Raw genomic sequence first — 16,727 nt, forward strand, 5'->3', positions numbered from 1 at the left:
TGCAGTATGGGAGCTGGGACTGAGGTACACACTCACACATAGCTGTACCAGTGGGTAATTTGTAAGAGAAATAAGTGCTGGTGCTCTGATCAGGAGACAGCTTATAACAGCCCTTTTCTCCTGTCAGTGCCTGTCTAAAACAGAACCAACTACTAACCATGAAAGTGGGGAGAGGATGTAGCGTTACGTCCAGAGCTGCCGACTTCGGAGGTTAGGAACCAGGTTTGAGTCTCGGCGTTGGCTGACCAATCTGTGATTCTGTGCAAACCACTTAACCTCCCTGTTCCTACTATAAATGCATGTGTTCTGAACTGGTGCTCACGAAGATCGCCGGTGTTGATAATGAAGTGCAGGTGCTGAGCACCAGAAATGCCTAGCTCAAATTAAGCACTGGGTTGTACTAGCACAAGCAAATGTGAGCTGAGCTTAGTGGCAGTGCAGATACAGAGTACTTGCACTCCTTTAACTTAAATTGGAGAGCACCATCACTTCTCGGCGCTGCTATAATACTTTTAAAAGGAGAGTACCCGCATTTCTCAGTGATATGCAGGTGTCTGGGATAGTGAGTAGTTGCAATTCTATATTTCATTTGCAAGCCCTGCATGGTGCTGCACATGTGGATGGCATGCACAGAGAGATCACCTCGAACAATCTATTACAAGGAACCTCCTAACCCTGCTTTCACAAGTGAAAAATATGGCAATTTCAAGGCACTAGACCAGTGGTTCTTAACCTTTTTACTTCTATGGACTTCCGCTTATCAATCAGTGGAACCTGGGGACCACCACTGGATCTTTATTGGAATCCAGGGGCATCGACTGAGTGTTTACTTGAAGCCGGGGACTCATGTCTAAGCATTTCCAATATTTTAAACTTCGAAACAATACACAAAAAATACAGAAACAAGCATTTATCAAACAAATAAAAAAAATATGAACTATTGTATTTGGTTCATAAACATTAAACAAATTTAAAATGTTACTCTAATGGCAAGGATGGAGTTTTTCTAAATTCAATTGAGGTCACTCATCATCCATACTATATTCAGTTTGATGCACTTGCACTGCTCCGACAAATCAATCTGAGGAGAATAACTTCATGTTTAGCCTGAATTTCAAGTTCATTCATACTTACAGAATATTTTTCAATTTTACATTTTACGCTTTTCTTCTTTATTTATAAACACTTTATTAATCTGTTAATATTCTTTCGTTTTTTAGGTAGTCGTGAACCTCCTGAGACGGCCATGCAGACCTTCGGGCCCCTGGACCACAGGTTAAAAACCACTGCACTCGACAAGTTCTAACAGCAAAATAACCAAGGGAAGTGGCCAGGGTGCATACTTTCCGTCAGTACTTGTCAAGTGAACCCACGTCATGCGGAAACGCCTTCAGTCGGTCATGTTTTTTTAGCCAGTAGAGGCTAGCATTCAGTGCCTTGAAGGCCCATACACACCGCAGCCCCCTGAACACTCATCCAACAGTAAGAAATTGCTGAAAACTTCTTCTGGACAACGCCATGAATGCTTTCCTCCTAGTGTTTTTTTTATATTTTAATAAAAAACTTTTAAATCAAAAAAAAAAAAGAAACAATTCCAGAAGTGAAGAAAATAATTTATATAAGGGCAAAAATGGAAAGCGAACTTCAACATGGATCAAAGGGAAATATAAATTAAGTCAAGAAATCAGAGGCAGTTTCTTTCTTAAGTAACCAAAGCAGCGCCACTTATTTGGAATGCTTAAAATGTTTGTTCATTTTAATGCTAACTCACAATTTCAGGCATGAAATTGTCATGAGGCTAAGGATTAAACCATTTTACAAATGAGACATGTGTATACTGTAAGATAAGTACCTAATTTATTCTGTCTAGTTATGGAGTGCACATAGTGAAAAATATTGTTTCTAGCATCAAAGACCATAAAAAAACACATGGTCGAAGTAGCTCTGAACTATAGAACATGGAGTTTCAGAGTCCCGAACTGGTTCTGGGTTGGGATCAAGAGCATCTTAATAGATGCCACAGGATGTAAGATGTAGTACTTTTACCTATCTAAGCAGGTGCTAGTCCATGTGGGTATGCAAATGTCTACGTCACAAGGTCTTGGTTAGTGGTGAAAACCACTGATTTCTGGAGGAAGAGCAAAATACAGAAGTGGCTGCACTGTTAGAATTTCCTCCATAGTAATATTTTTATGGTGGAGAATGTACCACTGGATTCTCTTCTTATTTTAGAATTTCCTTTATAAATAAAAAAAATATAAGTTTCCATTCAAACTTAATCAGGCACTGACATTTCACACTTAATGTAGGTCAATGCAATATCCTTTACTACTGTAAATAATGCTGCACCTACATGATGAACCTTCAAGGTGACAAATTCGGATGTATAAAATAAGCTAAAAAGAATCTTCATTTTAATTAGACTTTAACTTTGCATGAACTTGGCATTGGAGGGCCGCCAGGCAGACGAAAATTCGTCACAGCTATTCTGGCAAACAAGATCAACATGGGCCTTCAGAGAACTAGTTCATCACAATTCAGATCAATGTACTACGTGACCTAACCATTAATAGGTGTCCAATAGTGACTGAGCGACATTTCGACCGTGCTGAACTGAAAAGGCATGATTTTTGCAAGAATCCTATTGGAATGTATGGTTCTTGATTAAAAATGAGAAGCTGTTACCACCCAAAATTAGATGGGGTATAGACAACTATGGACCACCATTTTACTCTTAATTGATAGGCAGTTAAAACAAGGGAGGGGATACCTATCCGGGGCATATTTACATTTTAATGTTCGCATTTGGCACAGTAAAGAGAGATTTGCTGCAAGCTAAGCTCCAAGTTTTGCAACTAGATAGTGTGGCCTGTTGAAAACGGAGAGGGCTCTTCATAACAGTACTTGGAGAGGATTAAGTGATAAAGAGACATAGTAAGAATGCCAACTAAGACGTCTTGAGCAGCGTTGCTCCAAAATCCTTTTAATCTGCTTGTGGCAGATATCCTATCTCGTTTGGAAATAGATATTTACTAAATTGGGGTCCTTTAAGGGGCTTGCTTTGCAATACAAAGACAATCTTTCGATTAATATCCAACACGGTTGGACCTCCATAGACAAGTATATGCAGGTGGACAATGTTGGAAGAACGTACTTAGCTGTTAATTGTGGCACATCAATGATTAGCGCCTGTGGTAATAGGTAAATGGTGTGCGACTGAGGAGATCCAAAGCTATATTCAACTAACAAAAAATGACTCTAACCAGTAATGGCTTATGAGAAAAAAACTTGGCGAAAATTAAATCTGCTAAAGCTTTTAAGGGACATTAAAGTTGCTAATGCTTTAAAGGAACTGTCACGGCTTAGCTATTGCCTATATTTCAGACGCTGTTTCCTCAAAGCCTTCGAGTTACACTTAACTCAAAGGCTTTCAAGAAAAGGAGCTAAAGGACGCAAATAAATACCTACTGAGTGGTTATAAGTGTTGGAGGCCAAGATATACGGAAGCAAGTTAGGACTTTATACAGGTACTCCCTTTCACTCCATCCATACTGAATTTGGGCATACATCCTCTAGAATCATAGAAGAAATTAGTTTTTTTCACTTTTTACAAAAGAAAGTTAATGACTGCTTTAACTTTGCTAGAAGGCCTTGATCCTTTACATAAAATACTAATCAAATATCGATTCGAAGAATTTGCTAAGAGATATCAAATAACGGTAAAGGCAGCCAAAAAAAATAAATGTAAAGTGTTTCGCTTCACTCAAATGAGACTTACACTTGATCAACATTTGAAATGTGGTCTTGCACCCCATTGGAAAGAAATTCCTTGGTTAAAGGGTATTGCACGCTGCCTGATTTGCACTGCGTTGTCAACGCTTTTGGCAGATGTCGGATAGCTTTAAACTGCACTGTGACATAGGATAAACTGTTGATTTATTCCAAACTCTTGATTTGCTAAAAATATTGGGATGTGTGTGCTAAACCTCAACAAACTCCTACTGAACTACGGGGAAGAAAAAACGAATTGCAGTTATTGTTATTTGGGTACACTAAAACATTTATAGCTTTACAATTAATTTGTTTGCTACATACATAAGTTGTTTTCTGGGGTTTGATACTTTTGAATAACTGTTCATAGGTTTTGTAAATTGTTTTGCATTGTTTTAATTCATTGCAAGTGATGTTAAGTGTTGTGAAATATTGGAAATGTTTGTCTTAATCCATGGAATAAAACTTTGAAATGTAATTGAATATAATCCACAAAAACTACCAAGAGACACTCAATGCATATGCGCAGGGTCAAGCATCCTTCTGTAATCCACACTAGGCTATAGTGTCATTGAGTTTCAAAATGTGTAGCAACAAAAAAGTAACATACAGCATTGCAAAACAATCTATTTTGCAGAAAATAAGCTTTAGTAAAATAAAATACATATATAGCTATTTTATGTATAGAATTTCGTCACCCTGATGGACCTCTCTCCTTTGCTGTACCAAAAAGGAACAAATTGACAACTGCCAAATTGGTGCCTTGCAGCTGTCTTAGCTGATATAATGGAAGCAGGGTACGTTTCCTTTCACCACATTTTCTTTTTTATCCTGAAATGTCATTCACTACTAATAATAAAAGTGGAAATTGATCTGGCAGGAAATTCTAGGTCAGGAGGATACCACCTTAGTAACTTTATGTAAACTAGAAATAAAAGGGTCTCTGGGGGTTCAAGAAAAGTACTGGGCTTGCATGGAGAGATGGGGAAAGCAGGGCAACATGAAGAAAGCAGAATGGCTGTCGCACTGTCATGGCAGCAACATTCCAAGTGCACGGTCTCTCACCGGCGCATGTGCAGGGTGCCAGTGTGGCAGGGGTTTGAGCCACGACCCGACTGGTGCTCGGCTGCCTTTGGTCTCTGGCCTTTTCAAAGTTTGTCTAGTCTATGCTAGGGTTGCCAGCTTTTGACTTGTTTTCCACTTCCTCCTTCACTTCATTTATTCAGTAGTAGGCGGTAGTCTTGCAGTAAAAAAATAAATAACTACATAAACAAAAACAATAAAAATGGTGAATGGCTACTGCTTAGATTAACAATGCCCCGTCTTTCCTTTTTGGTATCATTTACTCTTTCAACAGCATCTCTGGCTGGAGCATGCATGGGTGTGGAATTTAATAAAATATCAACTTGTCCATGGGACAGTTTGCTTTATAAATCTACTTATCCTGTAACAAAATCCATGTGTCCTTTTAATGCTATGTAGTGCGGCGACATAATGACAGCAAACTCATTATGCAAGAGCTCAGATAATTGCCTCTTTACTTACGTCAGAGCTCATACTATAGTAGGGTTTGAATACTAGCAATTCCATTATGTTGCCACTATTCTGCAGATCTACATACTGGGGTTGGAGGAAGCGGTAAGCAACAAATCCCCATAGTTAGAATGTCCTAATGAGTCTGTGCAAACCTACTAACTTGAATGTTTTATGGGTTTTCTTCAGCTCTTCTCTAATCTTTTTCAATACAGAGAAAGGCTGGAAATTAACTCTTGACAAGGGCGGAAGAAAAACATCTTCCAGGCTTGGGTGAAAGTGGACTTGTTACCGCTCAACAGATTTTCGCATGAGCAAATCTACACATGCATATTTGCTTATGCTAAAATGCAGTTCCCAAATATTTTCTAGAAGTACGATTTCCTGGCCTACTTATTCTCACAAAACCATTGAAGCTTTTGAAAGATCAGTCATTTCAGAAGTACAAAAGATCAATTTCTCTAAATCAAAACAAACACATTTGTCTAAGAATGAATGGAGTACACTGAAAAACCTTGCAAATGATCACAACTTAACTTTCCAAAGAGCAGATAAAGGAGGAGCGTAAATTATTATGGACACCAAATTTTATGAAACCTGTGTAAATGAACATGTGAATAACAAAGACATGTATCTGCTTCAACAATCGAATATCAAAAAATACTATCTCAAATCATAGAACACGCACTAGAGATGAAATGGATCAATGAGAAAACAAAAAACTTTTTGGAAACTAAATTTCCTCGGAGACCTAAACTTTACATGCTGCCAAACATTCGTAAAGACGCATCTAAACCACCATTCAGACCCATTGTGTCAGCTTGTGGGTCAATATCTGAAAGTATTGGAAAATATGTTGATTGGTACCTTCAACTTATAGTTCAAAAATGTGAAACATATATTAAAGGTATAACTGCATTTCTCAACTTGCTCAATAATATCCATCTCAATGAAGATGAAGAATATTGGCTTTGCACAGTGGATGTTGTCGCATTATATACCTCAATTCCACATAACGAAGGACTAGAGGCCCAAGAATGGAATCTATTAAAAGAAAATGATTGCGAGGCTAACACCGTATTTTTAATTGAGTTACGGCATTTTTCACTTTAGCATAGTTATTTTCAATGGAAACAGAACTACTACAACCAATGCAATGGAACCTCAATGTGTTTTGGGGGGGCCCCCTCATATGCGAATCTGTACATGTCCAAATTTGAGACTGAAAATATTTTACACAACCTGGATTGGACTACCAACTTGATAACGTTTAAAAGATTCATAGATGACATATTCCTAATATGGAAAGGCAAAAAAGATCAACTCATCACAAACATAGCCACATTACACAACCTGAACCCACAAATTAAATTTACTCACACAATTGAGAAAGAATCCATATCCTTCTTGGATGTACACATTACCATTGCCAATCACAAATTGCACACTAAGTTATTCAAGAAATCAACTGATCGCAACTCCAGTTTCCTCTTCCAAAGTTTTCATCCTGATTCTCTGAAAAAACATTTACCCACATCTCAAGTCATACGCATAAAAAGGATCACTTCTGATGAGAATATTTTAAAATCATCACTAATGGATCAACATCAGCAATATATACAAAGAGGATATCCTAAAGAAATACTAGAGGAATCTTTGAAAAAAACTGAGAAATTACCCAGAGAACTATTGCTTAAAGCATCCAGCCACATGGCAACACAAAAAACAGTGTGTGTATTGAAATATTCTACAGCATCACAAAGGATCAAAAAATCCATTAATCGACATTGGGGTTTAATCAAAACATAACCAGATCTACAAAATTTGTATACTGATCACGTCACCTTTGCTTTTCAAAGATCTAAAAACCTGAAAGAGATTTTATCCACTAAAAAAGAAGCTAAATTACCTTTCAAAGGAATGGCTAAATGTCAAAATTGCATCCATTGTAATAATGTAATGATAGGTAATGTTTTTATGCACCCAACAAAAGGCCATAAAATTGATTTGCAATATTCTGGGACATGTGATTCTACTAATGTCATTTATGCAATCAAATGCCCATGCGGCAACATTTATGTGGGCCAGACAGAATGCAAAATCAAAGTGAGAATATCAGAACACAAAAGTAACATACGAACAATGAATAACAAATCTACTATAGCCATGCATTGGCTTGAAGCCCATCATCAAATAGCGCAGTTGAGATTCACAATACTGGAGATACTCTCACATAGCTGCGATATGGATCCCGTTAAACAACGTCTTAAATCTGAATTCTTTTGGATCAAAAAATGTAATTCCCTACAGCCTAGAGGAATGAATGACCGCATTGAACTTTTGTGTTTTCTATGATGTACCTGACACTTCGAGAAATGATCACAGCTTAGGTTTTAACCATTTTCAACCCACCAGATACACTGTCAGATTAATTTAAGAACTCTTTAAACGCAACCATATGAGTATCTATGAGAGATCAAGTTTAGTCAGACTATTGATGCATGTATATTTGTTTATTTTTTTTATATATTTTGGATATGTATTTACTATGCATTTAATCTTTGAATCTGTAATGTTTATTACGCACATATACAAGTTATTTCATATCATTTTATTTTTCTCCCACACTGGATGGTTCATTTTTGTCCCTGCAACGTTATCATATATTTTTTATTATACATGAGATCGTTTTCGTCATTTCTTAATATACAATAACTCACACAAGTTCACCAGAGATAGTACCATTTCATCAAACTTTATTATCCCACAGGTTGATCACACGCGATATCACGTGATCGGAACTTTATCCAATCACCAAGCGTCTTTCAGGTTTATGCACAACATCGGATTTCATTCATTGCGAACAAAAACTATTTTTCATAAGTAATAATCCTTTATGCTTTATTTTTGCTCCCGATGGGTTTATCCGGTTTAACCGTTGAGACATATTCATTATATTCATTTTATACACATAACGAGTTCACGATGTTTAGCCATGTGACACATCATACCATTCTTAAAAGAAGCACAGCGATTGGCTTTTGTTAGAACCAGCCGATACTGATTTCGTAACCCATGCGTTTCCATAAGTAAGTTTCCTCGCGTCTCTACAGTTATTTAAGCCTGCAATTCGCATATATACCATCTATTTTTTGATAAACTCGCTGATATTCATTTAAGTAGACTCTTTCCGATATAGAGTGTAATAGTATGTTTCTCGTTGCGAGTATCAAATCAACCAGCCAAACCTCCTATGCAGCGCTGAATATCCACATGGATTAACTACACCATGTAATCCAACATGTACGTGATTGTATACTGCGATTTTTCGCGATCATTCAGTATATGTATAGACTGTTCCATTAGTCCATATTGCTCCACACGAGCATTTTTCAATTCAAGAACACACACTCAGTTGATCCACTCAATCTCCTGAACTTGTATTGTATATATTTTCGTTTTATTTTAATTTAAGATTAAATGTGGATATCATTTAATATCAAATGATTAACACCATCGCTGCTACAGCTAATTCTCCTGGATGCTGACCTTGCTGGATTCCCATTGTTCATGACGAGCTCAGCTCGTCATGAGTGTATGGAGGTGTACATCATGACGAGCTGAGCTCGTCATGAGCATCCAAGGGGTTAAAAGAATGAAACATAGAAACCATAGGGAATGTACAGGTTTTGAATATAAAAGTTCGTGAATTTTTATGTTATGTGCTGAATACTAAGGTCCTGTATGTCTCTTTTTCACAGACCTTTTGATTCTTTTCGTTTTATTGCAATTTATAAAAAATATTTTTTGATTAATATGTCCATTGCAAAATGTTTTTAATGATGGTTTTAACATGAATTGTGAACTGTAAATTGATAAAGTGTAATAAAATTTAAAAATAATGTTACCAAATACATATTGTGACAAGTCTTAATTGAATTCGTAGTCTTTGTTGAAAGTATTGTAAATAATTGTATAGTACCTGTCATTACCAGTGTTTATCCTAGATACTATAGTGCGTAACTGCTGTTTATTGATAATTGATCACACTTTATTGTACCTTTGCCTTTTCCGCCGACCTCTTGGCATGCCCATTTTATGATTATACCCATATCACCAACACTAAAACAGGACAAATCTTCTTTGTCCACCGACTTGGGACTTTGTCATTTTTTACACTCTTTTTCACAGACCCCTGACGAAGGGTTAGCTTGATAACCCGAAATGCATTGGGTATAATGAAAATCAATTGACAATCCATGATTAAAATGGATTTTTGAAAATATGTTTGAAAACCTATGAATTTGATGAATACTAAACATTCGAATAAAGAGAATGTCATCAACAACAATGGTTTGATTGGAATCAATGAATATATGTTTAAATAAGCTTAAGAAACATTTCTGTTTCATGACAAAGGAGCGCGCCCTTTTGTGATAACATTATCACACCAGCAATCAGTTCATGAAGGCACTGAGAGACACAGTGCGACAAGGACAGCGCCACAATTAATTGATCTAAACTATAGTTAACAAGTGTGCACGGAGATCCTATCTATACATTAGTTCTTTTGAACACTTCCCATAAACAAAAAAAGCTATACCTTCCCAACCACACATCCTGCCTTTTGTAGCTTGCATGTGTGGTTATTTCCTTCAGGCGTCCCACGTAAGGGTGGAAAGCACTACAACGGCATCATGTAGACGCAGGTGCTGTGATAATCAGATATCCAAAACTACCATTGGTTTGTGCGTCAGCTTTATTAACATGAGGGGGCTACAATTAAGAACTGTGGCTCTCTTCAATGACATTCCTTAACCTTTAGGGACATCTGACAGTGACTCATTTTCCCAACAAAAAGTAGCTAGAAGTTGTAGTGGGACTGCAAAGATCTCTCTAAAACATAGTTCAGAGTCCACGCCAAGCCTTCAAGAAGTTCTTGGTTTAACGAAAGGAAGCAAGTAAGAAAACCCCATGGGAAGATCCTATAGAAAAGCTCTAGTTCGTAATATACAGTCTCTGTAGGGCTGCCTTCGATTTCCTAAACGTATCTGAGGTTCCACCATCCCCGTCTCATGTTTAATTGTAATCTAATTGAGAGATTTCAGTAGGGTCTGTGGGTCCACCGCTGCCATCCCATAATATGTTAAGTCGATGCCCTTTTCAGCTTTGTCTGTGGTGGGTCTGCTATTCTAGAAAGGCATTATATATATATATATATATATATATATATATATATATATATATATATATATATATATATATATATATATATATATATACACACACAATTGGTTCTGTAGGGAAGGCAGGGAGTCCCATAAGGGTGGATGACGTAGCTTCAGGTTTTCGTTGCTTTAGTTTTCATTCGCCTCTAGGTACTGTGTGTGCCCCATCTAGAGGTGGGCGAGCCACTGAAAGCTCGAGTCAGATGCTTGGCTCTGCAGCTCGAGGTTCTCTTGACCCCTGGAGCCCAAAACGAGATTTCACGTGGCTGCTGCATGCCACTCAGGGGGTCACCTCATGCCCCAAGAAATGAAGGGCATAGCTTTGATGACAAACCTTTGATGTAAAATGGAAAAGAGATCCATCTAGTGGCTGAATTGCACAGTCTAAAACAAGAAATCCCGGCTTCCCCGCTTGACAAAAATGTGTGATCCTAGGCAAATGTAATTTTGTCAAGACTCCTTTTTCTTCTATCACATTTGAAACAGCCTTCAAATACCTGCCTTCAAGATGTGCGCTACACAAAATCCTCCAATGGTTTGTTCAGTAGACACTAATGTTGATCTGTCTGCAATAAAAACCTACACCATATATAAAAGTTACACCTGATGGCTGCCTTACCTCTAAGTTTACTAATGCCAATATGGGTAGCGGGGCAGGAATGCTTTTAAGTTAATAGCTTGTATTGTAATAGTCTATCATGATACTTGTTGCATTACTTGCTTGCCAAATATTTTTAGGGCTCGGCTCGAGCACGGTCTCTCAGACTTAGAGCCAAGCCGAACCCTTGGCTCGGCTCTTCCTGTTACTTTGTTGACTCGCCCTCCACTTTAACCCTACCGTAGCACAAGTTGCTCTGCCCTGCCGTTTCATGGTGCTCCCACATGGAATATAAACGCTGTTCCTTACCGGCTGTCTCCATCAGCCCGTCTCTGCCATCCCACGGCGCGCCTCCGACTGCCAGACAGACAGACACCGAGGCTGAAGCGAGCACCTCGCGGGCCCCCGAGCTGCTCTTCGGTTTCCTGTCAGCCTCTGAAGCGCCGCCACATCCGTTGCTTGACTGGACGGACCACTCAGCCAGTGAGGGGGAAACTAACTATGAGTTTCACACCTCAGTTCACCTCAACCTTTAGTTTCTGTTAGTTAGGCCCCCAGCCCGCCCACAAAAAGCGCGGTGGGGAAAGTTTGAAGCTGTAATTTGTGTGTCCTTGTTTATTTGTGTGTCCTTGTTTAATGCACCTGGTGCTCCCTCGTGTAAAGCGCCCCTATACCCTCGGGTCAAGTCCCCGCTATATAAAAACTGCAAAAAAAAAAATTAAAAAAAGCAACGTGTGCTGAGCTGAGGGCACGCCCTGCTGCCCTCCCGCTCGGATCTCACCCGTTTGGACAGGGCCGCCAGGTTACCCCAGGGTCGTTTCACGAAATGACATCATGTGCTTTCTATGTTATTTGACTTGGTAGCATTTCTAACACATGTTCTGAACAGAGCACCATGCAGCAACAGTACAGTTAGTATGGATGTTTAAAGAACAAATGATGAAATACGCGCCTTCTCCAATCTTGAGACCTTCTAGCACCAATTTTCTAAGGATTGCTAGCTATTCGAAGAAATGCACCGGGGGAGTGGTAGGGTGTCCGAGTTCCTCTGCCCATCCACCTGCTCTGTGGAAGTATTTCCAGATTATTTTAAAGTAGAAACCGAGTTCAACATTTTCTAGAATAAAAGTCCAGGGTTCTTAAACAGACCTACTCAACTGATTTTTCTCCCCTTAATTTTGAAGCACCGAGAAACAGCTGCGAAAGTCGATCTAACGAGTATTATTAACCAAACAAGAGGGCTGGATCGACGGCAGACAGATTATCCAGATATCCCCATACAACCTTGGCATGAGATTGTTTCTTGCATGGTAAACAGGTTTGCACCCTTGCCCAGAGTACTTGACTGCATGTGAAACTAATCAGCCTGGAGAGGATTAGCCCTTGTAATGCAAGGTCCCGAATTCGTTCTATGGTCTCCCGGGGCGCAGCAAGCATGCCCCCACAGCAGTGGTCGAAGTGGGGAAAAAAAAGTAGGGGAACTGTGGGTGGAGAATCAGGGGGCGGGAACAACCGAAGATTGAATCAGTGGGCGGAGTCAGGGGTGTGGCTAGAAATAGCAAAACATACCAATTTTTAGTACGTTTAGCATTTCACTGACCAGTTACAGCTTATAACGTTATTTAATTAAAAGAATGGATATGTTTATTTGAGGTTTAATTCAGGAAAAAGCAAACACTCATAGGGAATACAGGTTTATGTAAAGCATATGAAATATAAGCAGGAACAACATGTTACCTTAATGCTTTTACTCTCATTGTTCAGAAATCCATGATTATTTTTTGTCTCAAACATTGAGGTCATGAATGCAGGGCTCCTCCTATACACATGTGTTAAGCAGGGCTCAGAAGAGAAAGGGACTCTTCAGGAGAATCTAGACTCACAGACACCCACAAAGGCTCCTTCATATTCATGTCAGCCAGCTGGCTGCCCAATCATAATATAGTAAAAAGAACAACTTATGGACAGAATGCAGAGCAATATCATACATTCACCCCAGTGCAGAGAGATGGGCCTAAATCCATTGTTTATTTGCTCACATGCGATTTCAGTTTGGACCCAGCCATATGCAAATCAGTCTTGATCCTGCGCCCAATGAGAACAGTGTAGCCCGAACTACCAGGCCAGGTCCTCCCTGGACTGGAAACAAGCATCCTAGGACCGGTTTCGGGCTTTCAGCCCTCATCAGCCAGGATAGCTTGATTCCATTGACTCATGTCTGAGCATACCTGTCCCACTCGGGGTGACAAATGCAAAAAGAACAATTGATGGACAGAATGCAGAACAAGGTCATACATTCACCCCAGTTCAGAGATCGGGGCTTAAATCCATCGTTTTTTGCTCACCATGCCATTCCAGTTTGGACCCAGCCATATGCAAATCAGTCTTGATCCTGCGCCCAATGTGAACAGTCCAGCCCGAACTGCCAGGCCATATGTATTCAAGTGTCCTTTCATTCGGGAAGTGAACACAAAGCAGTACCCACTGAACTATACACATAACATATTGCTCTTTGATATGCATGGTACATATTCTTTGCAGCAGGCATATTACCCCTCTGCACTACCTTAGATGAGTAAAATAGCCACTAGACAAAACATGCTCCCATCTCCCTCCAGCAGGTACATTGATCACCAAAGTTATCTTGGCACTTGTATTGTTGACCGAAACCTGCTGAATATACAAATAACTTTGCAGTGTTTTTAAAACTCCTGCACTTGTACAAAACCGGTCCCCCCAAACTAAACTGGCCCCCTACCCTTCCAGTCGCCCTGGGAAACGCCTACTCCTGCCCTTTCACTGCTCCTGTCCAGTCAGTACTCCTGCTCATGCTCAATCAACACTCCTGCTTCGTCAATTCCCCCGACCCCTCCCTTCTCCTGGCCCGTCACTTCTCCTGCCCGTCACTGCTCCTGCCCTGTTCACCGCTCCTGCCCTGTTCACCGCTCCTGCCCTGTTAACCGCTCCTGCCCCGCTCACCGCTCCTGCCCTGTTCACCGCTCCTGCCCCGCTCACCGCTCCTGCCCCGCCCACCGCTCCTGCCCCGTTCACTGCTCCTGCCCCGTTCACTGCTCCTGTCCTGTTCACTGCTCCTGTCCTGTTCACTGCTCCTGTCCTGTTCACTGCTCCTGCCCCGTCACCTCTCCTGCCCCGTCACCTCTCCTGCCCAGTCACCTCTCCTGCCCCGTCACCTCTCCTGCCCCGTCACCTCTCCTGTCCGTCACCTCACCTGCCCGTCACATCCCCTGCCTGTCATGTCACCTGCCTGTCACTTCTTGTGCCCGGTCACCTCTCCTGCCCTGTTGCCTCTCCTTCCACGTCTCCTCTCCTGCCCTGTCGCCTCTCCTGCCCCGTTCACTGCTCCTGCCCTGTTCACTGCTCCTGCCCCTGCCCAGTTCACTGCTCCTGCCCAGTTCACCGCTCCTGTCCTTTCACCGCTCCTGTCCTTTCACCGCTCACATCCGGTTACTGCTCCAGCTCATGCCCCGTCACCTCTCCTGCCTCGTCACCTCTCCTGCCCCGTCACCTCTCCTGCCCCGTCACCTCTCCTGCCCCGTTACCTCTCCTGCCCATCATGTCACCTGCCTGTCATGTCACCTGCCTGTCATGTCACCTGCCTGTCATGTCACGTGCCTGTCATGTCACCTGCCCAGTCACCTCTCCTGCCCTGTTGCCTCTCCTTCCACGTCTCCTCTCCTGCCCTGTCACCTCTCCTGCCCCATCACTGCTCCTGCTCCGACACTGCTCCTGCCCCCTTCACTGCTCCTGCCCCGTTTGCTGCTCCTGCCCCGTTCGCACCTCCTGCCTCGTTCACTGCTCCTGCCTCGTTCACTGCTCCTGTCCTTTCATTGCTCCTGTCCTTTCTCCGCTCCTGTCTTTTCACCGCTCACACCCGGTTACTGCTCTAGCTCATGCCCCGTCACCTCTTCTGCCCCGTCACCTCTCCCGCCCCGTCACCTCTCCTGCCCCGCCACCTCTCCTGCCCCGCCACCTCTCCTGCCCGTCACCTCTCCTGCCCCGTCACCTCTCCTGCCCCGTCACCTCTTCTGTCTCGTCACCTCTCCTGCCCAGTCATCTCTCCTGCCCATCACCGCACCTGCCCATCCCATCACCTGCCTGTCATGTCACCTGCCCGTCACTTCTTGTGCCCGGTCACCTCTCCTGCCCTGTTGCCTCTCCTTCCACGTCTCCTCTCCTGCCCTGTCACTTCTCCTGCCCTGTCGCTGCTCCTGCCCTATCACTGCTCCTGCCCCGTTCACTGCTCCTGCCCCGTTCATTTCTGCTGTCCCATTCATTTCTGCTGCCCCGTTCATTTCTGCTACCCCGTTCACTGCTCCTGCCCCGTTCACTGCTCCTGCCCCGTTCACTTCTCCTGTCCTTTCACCGCTGCTGTCCTTTCACCGCTCACACCCGGTTACTGCTCTAGCTCATGCCCGTCACCTCTCCTGCCCTGTTCACCTCTCCTGCCCTGTTCACCGCTCCTGCCCTGTTCACCGCTCCTGCCCCGCTCATCGCTCCTGCCCCGCTCACCGCTCCTGCCCCGCTCACCGCTCCTGCCCCGCTCACCGCTCCTGCCCCGTTCACTGCTCCTGTCCTGTTCACTGCTCCTGTCCTGTTCACTGCTCCTGCCCCGTCACCTCGCCTGCCCATCACCTCTCCTGCCCATCGCCTCTCCTGCCCATCGCCTCTCCTGCCCATCACCTCTCCTGCCCATCACCTCTCCTGCCCCGTCACCTCTCCTGCCCCGTCAACTCTCCTGCCCCGTCACCTCTCCTGCCCATCACCTCACCTGCCCGTCACATCACCTGCCTGTCATGTCACCTGCCCGTCACATCTTGTGCCCGGTCACCTCTCCTGCCCTGTTGCCTCTCCTTCCACGTCTCCTCTCCTGCCCTGTTGCTTCTCCTGCCCTGTCGCTGCTCCTGCCCTATCACTGCTCCTGCCCCGTTTACTGCTCCTGCCCCATTCACTGCTCCTGCCCCGTTAATTTCTGCTGCCCCGTTCATTTCTGCTGCCCCGTTCACTGCTCCTGCCCCGTTCACTGCTCCTGCCCCGTTCACTGCTCCTGTCCTTTCACCGCTGCTGTCCTTTCACCGCTCACACCCGGTTACTGCTCTAGCTCAAGCCCCGTCACCTCTCCTGCCCCGTCACCTCTCCTGCCCATCACCTCACCTGCCCGTCACATCACCTGCCTGTCATGTCACCTGCCTGTCATGTCACCTGCCCGTCACTTCTTGTGCCCAGTCACCTCTCCTGCCCTATTGCCTCTCCTTCCACGTCTCCTCTCCGGCCCTGTCGCCTCTCCTGCCCCATCACTGCTCCTGCCCCATCACTGCTCCTGCTCCATCACTGCTCCTGCCCCATCACTGCTCCTGCCCTTCATCATCCCCATAAGGTCACCAATCATAGACTTCAGAACATTGGAATATTTTCTTAAATCACTAACAGACTCCTAAATACTGGGGTCAAACGCCGGGGCTGTCATTGCTTGAGTTGGAAAAGATTTGTCTGCACAGATGGCGTCATTATCAATGGGGCTTTGCAGGGGGCGAATCTGTTAGTACATGCAATTATTAAATCTGCCAAATCATGTGCAC

General features: G+C 43.0%; 1 protein-coding gene across 1 annotated transcript in view; it reads right to left on the bottom strand.

The window, feature by feature from the left end:
• Positions 1-11,624, bottom strand: part of LAT2 (linker for activation of T cells family member 2) — a 251,099-nt gene extending 239,475 nt beyond the window's left edge. Inside the window, exon 1 of the mRNA XM_086954605.1 lies at positions 11,440-11,624. Within this exon, the coding sequence (XP_086810731.1) occupies positions 11,440-11,452 (13 nt within the window). The 5' untranslated portion in view covers positions 11,453-11,624. The remainder of the gene's footprint in view (positions 1-11,439) is intronic.
• Positions 11,625-16,727: the final 5,103 nt, after the last annotated feature.

Source organism: Lissotriton vulgaris, chromosome 2_1 (assembly GCF_964263255.1).
Source record: "Lissotriton vulgaris chromosome 2_1, aLisVul1.2, whole genome shotgun sequence".
Classification (NCBI taxonomy): Eukaryota; Metazoa; Chordata; class Amphibia; order Caudata; family Salamandridae; genus Lissotriton; species Lissotriton vulgaris.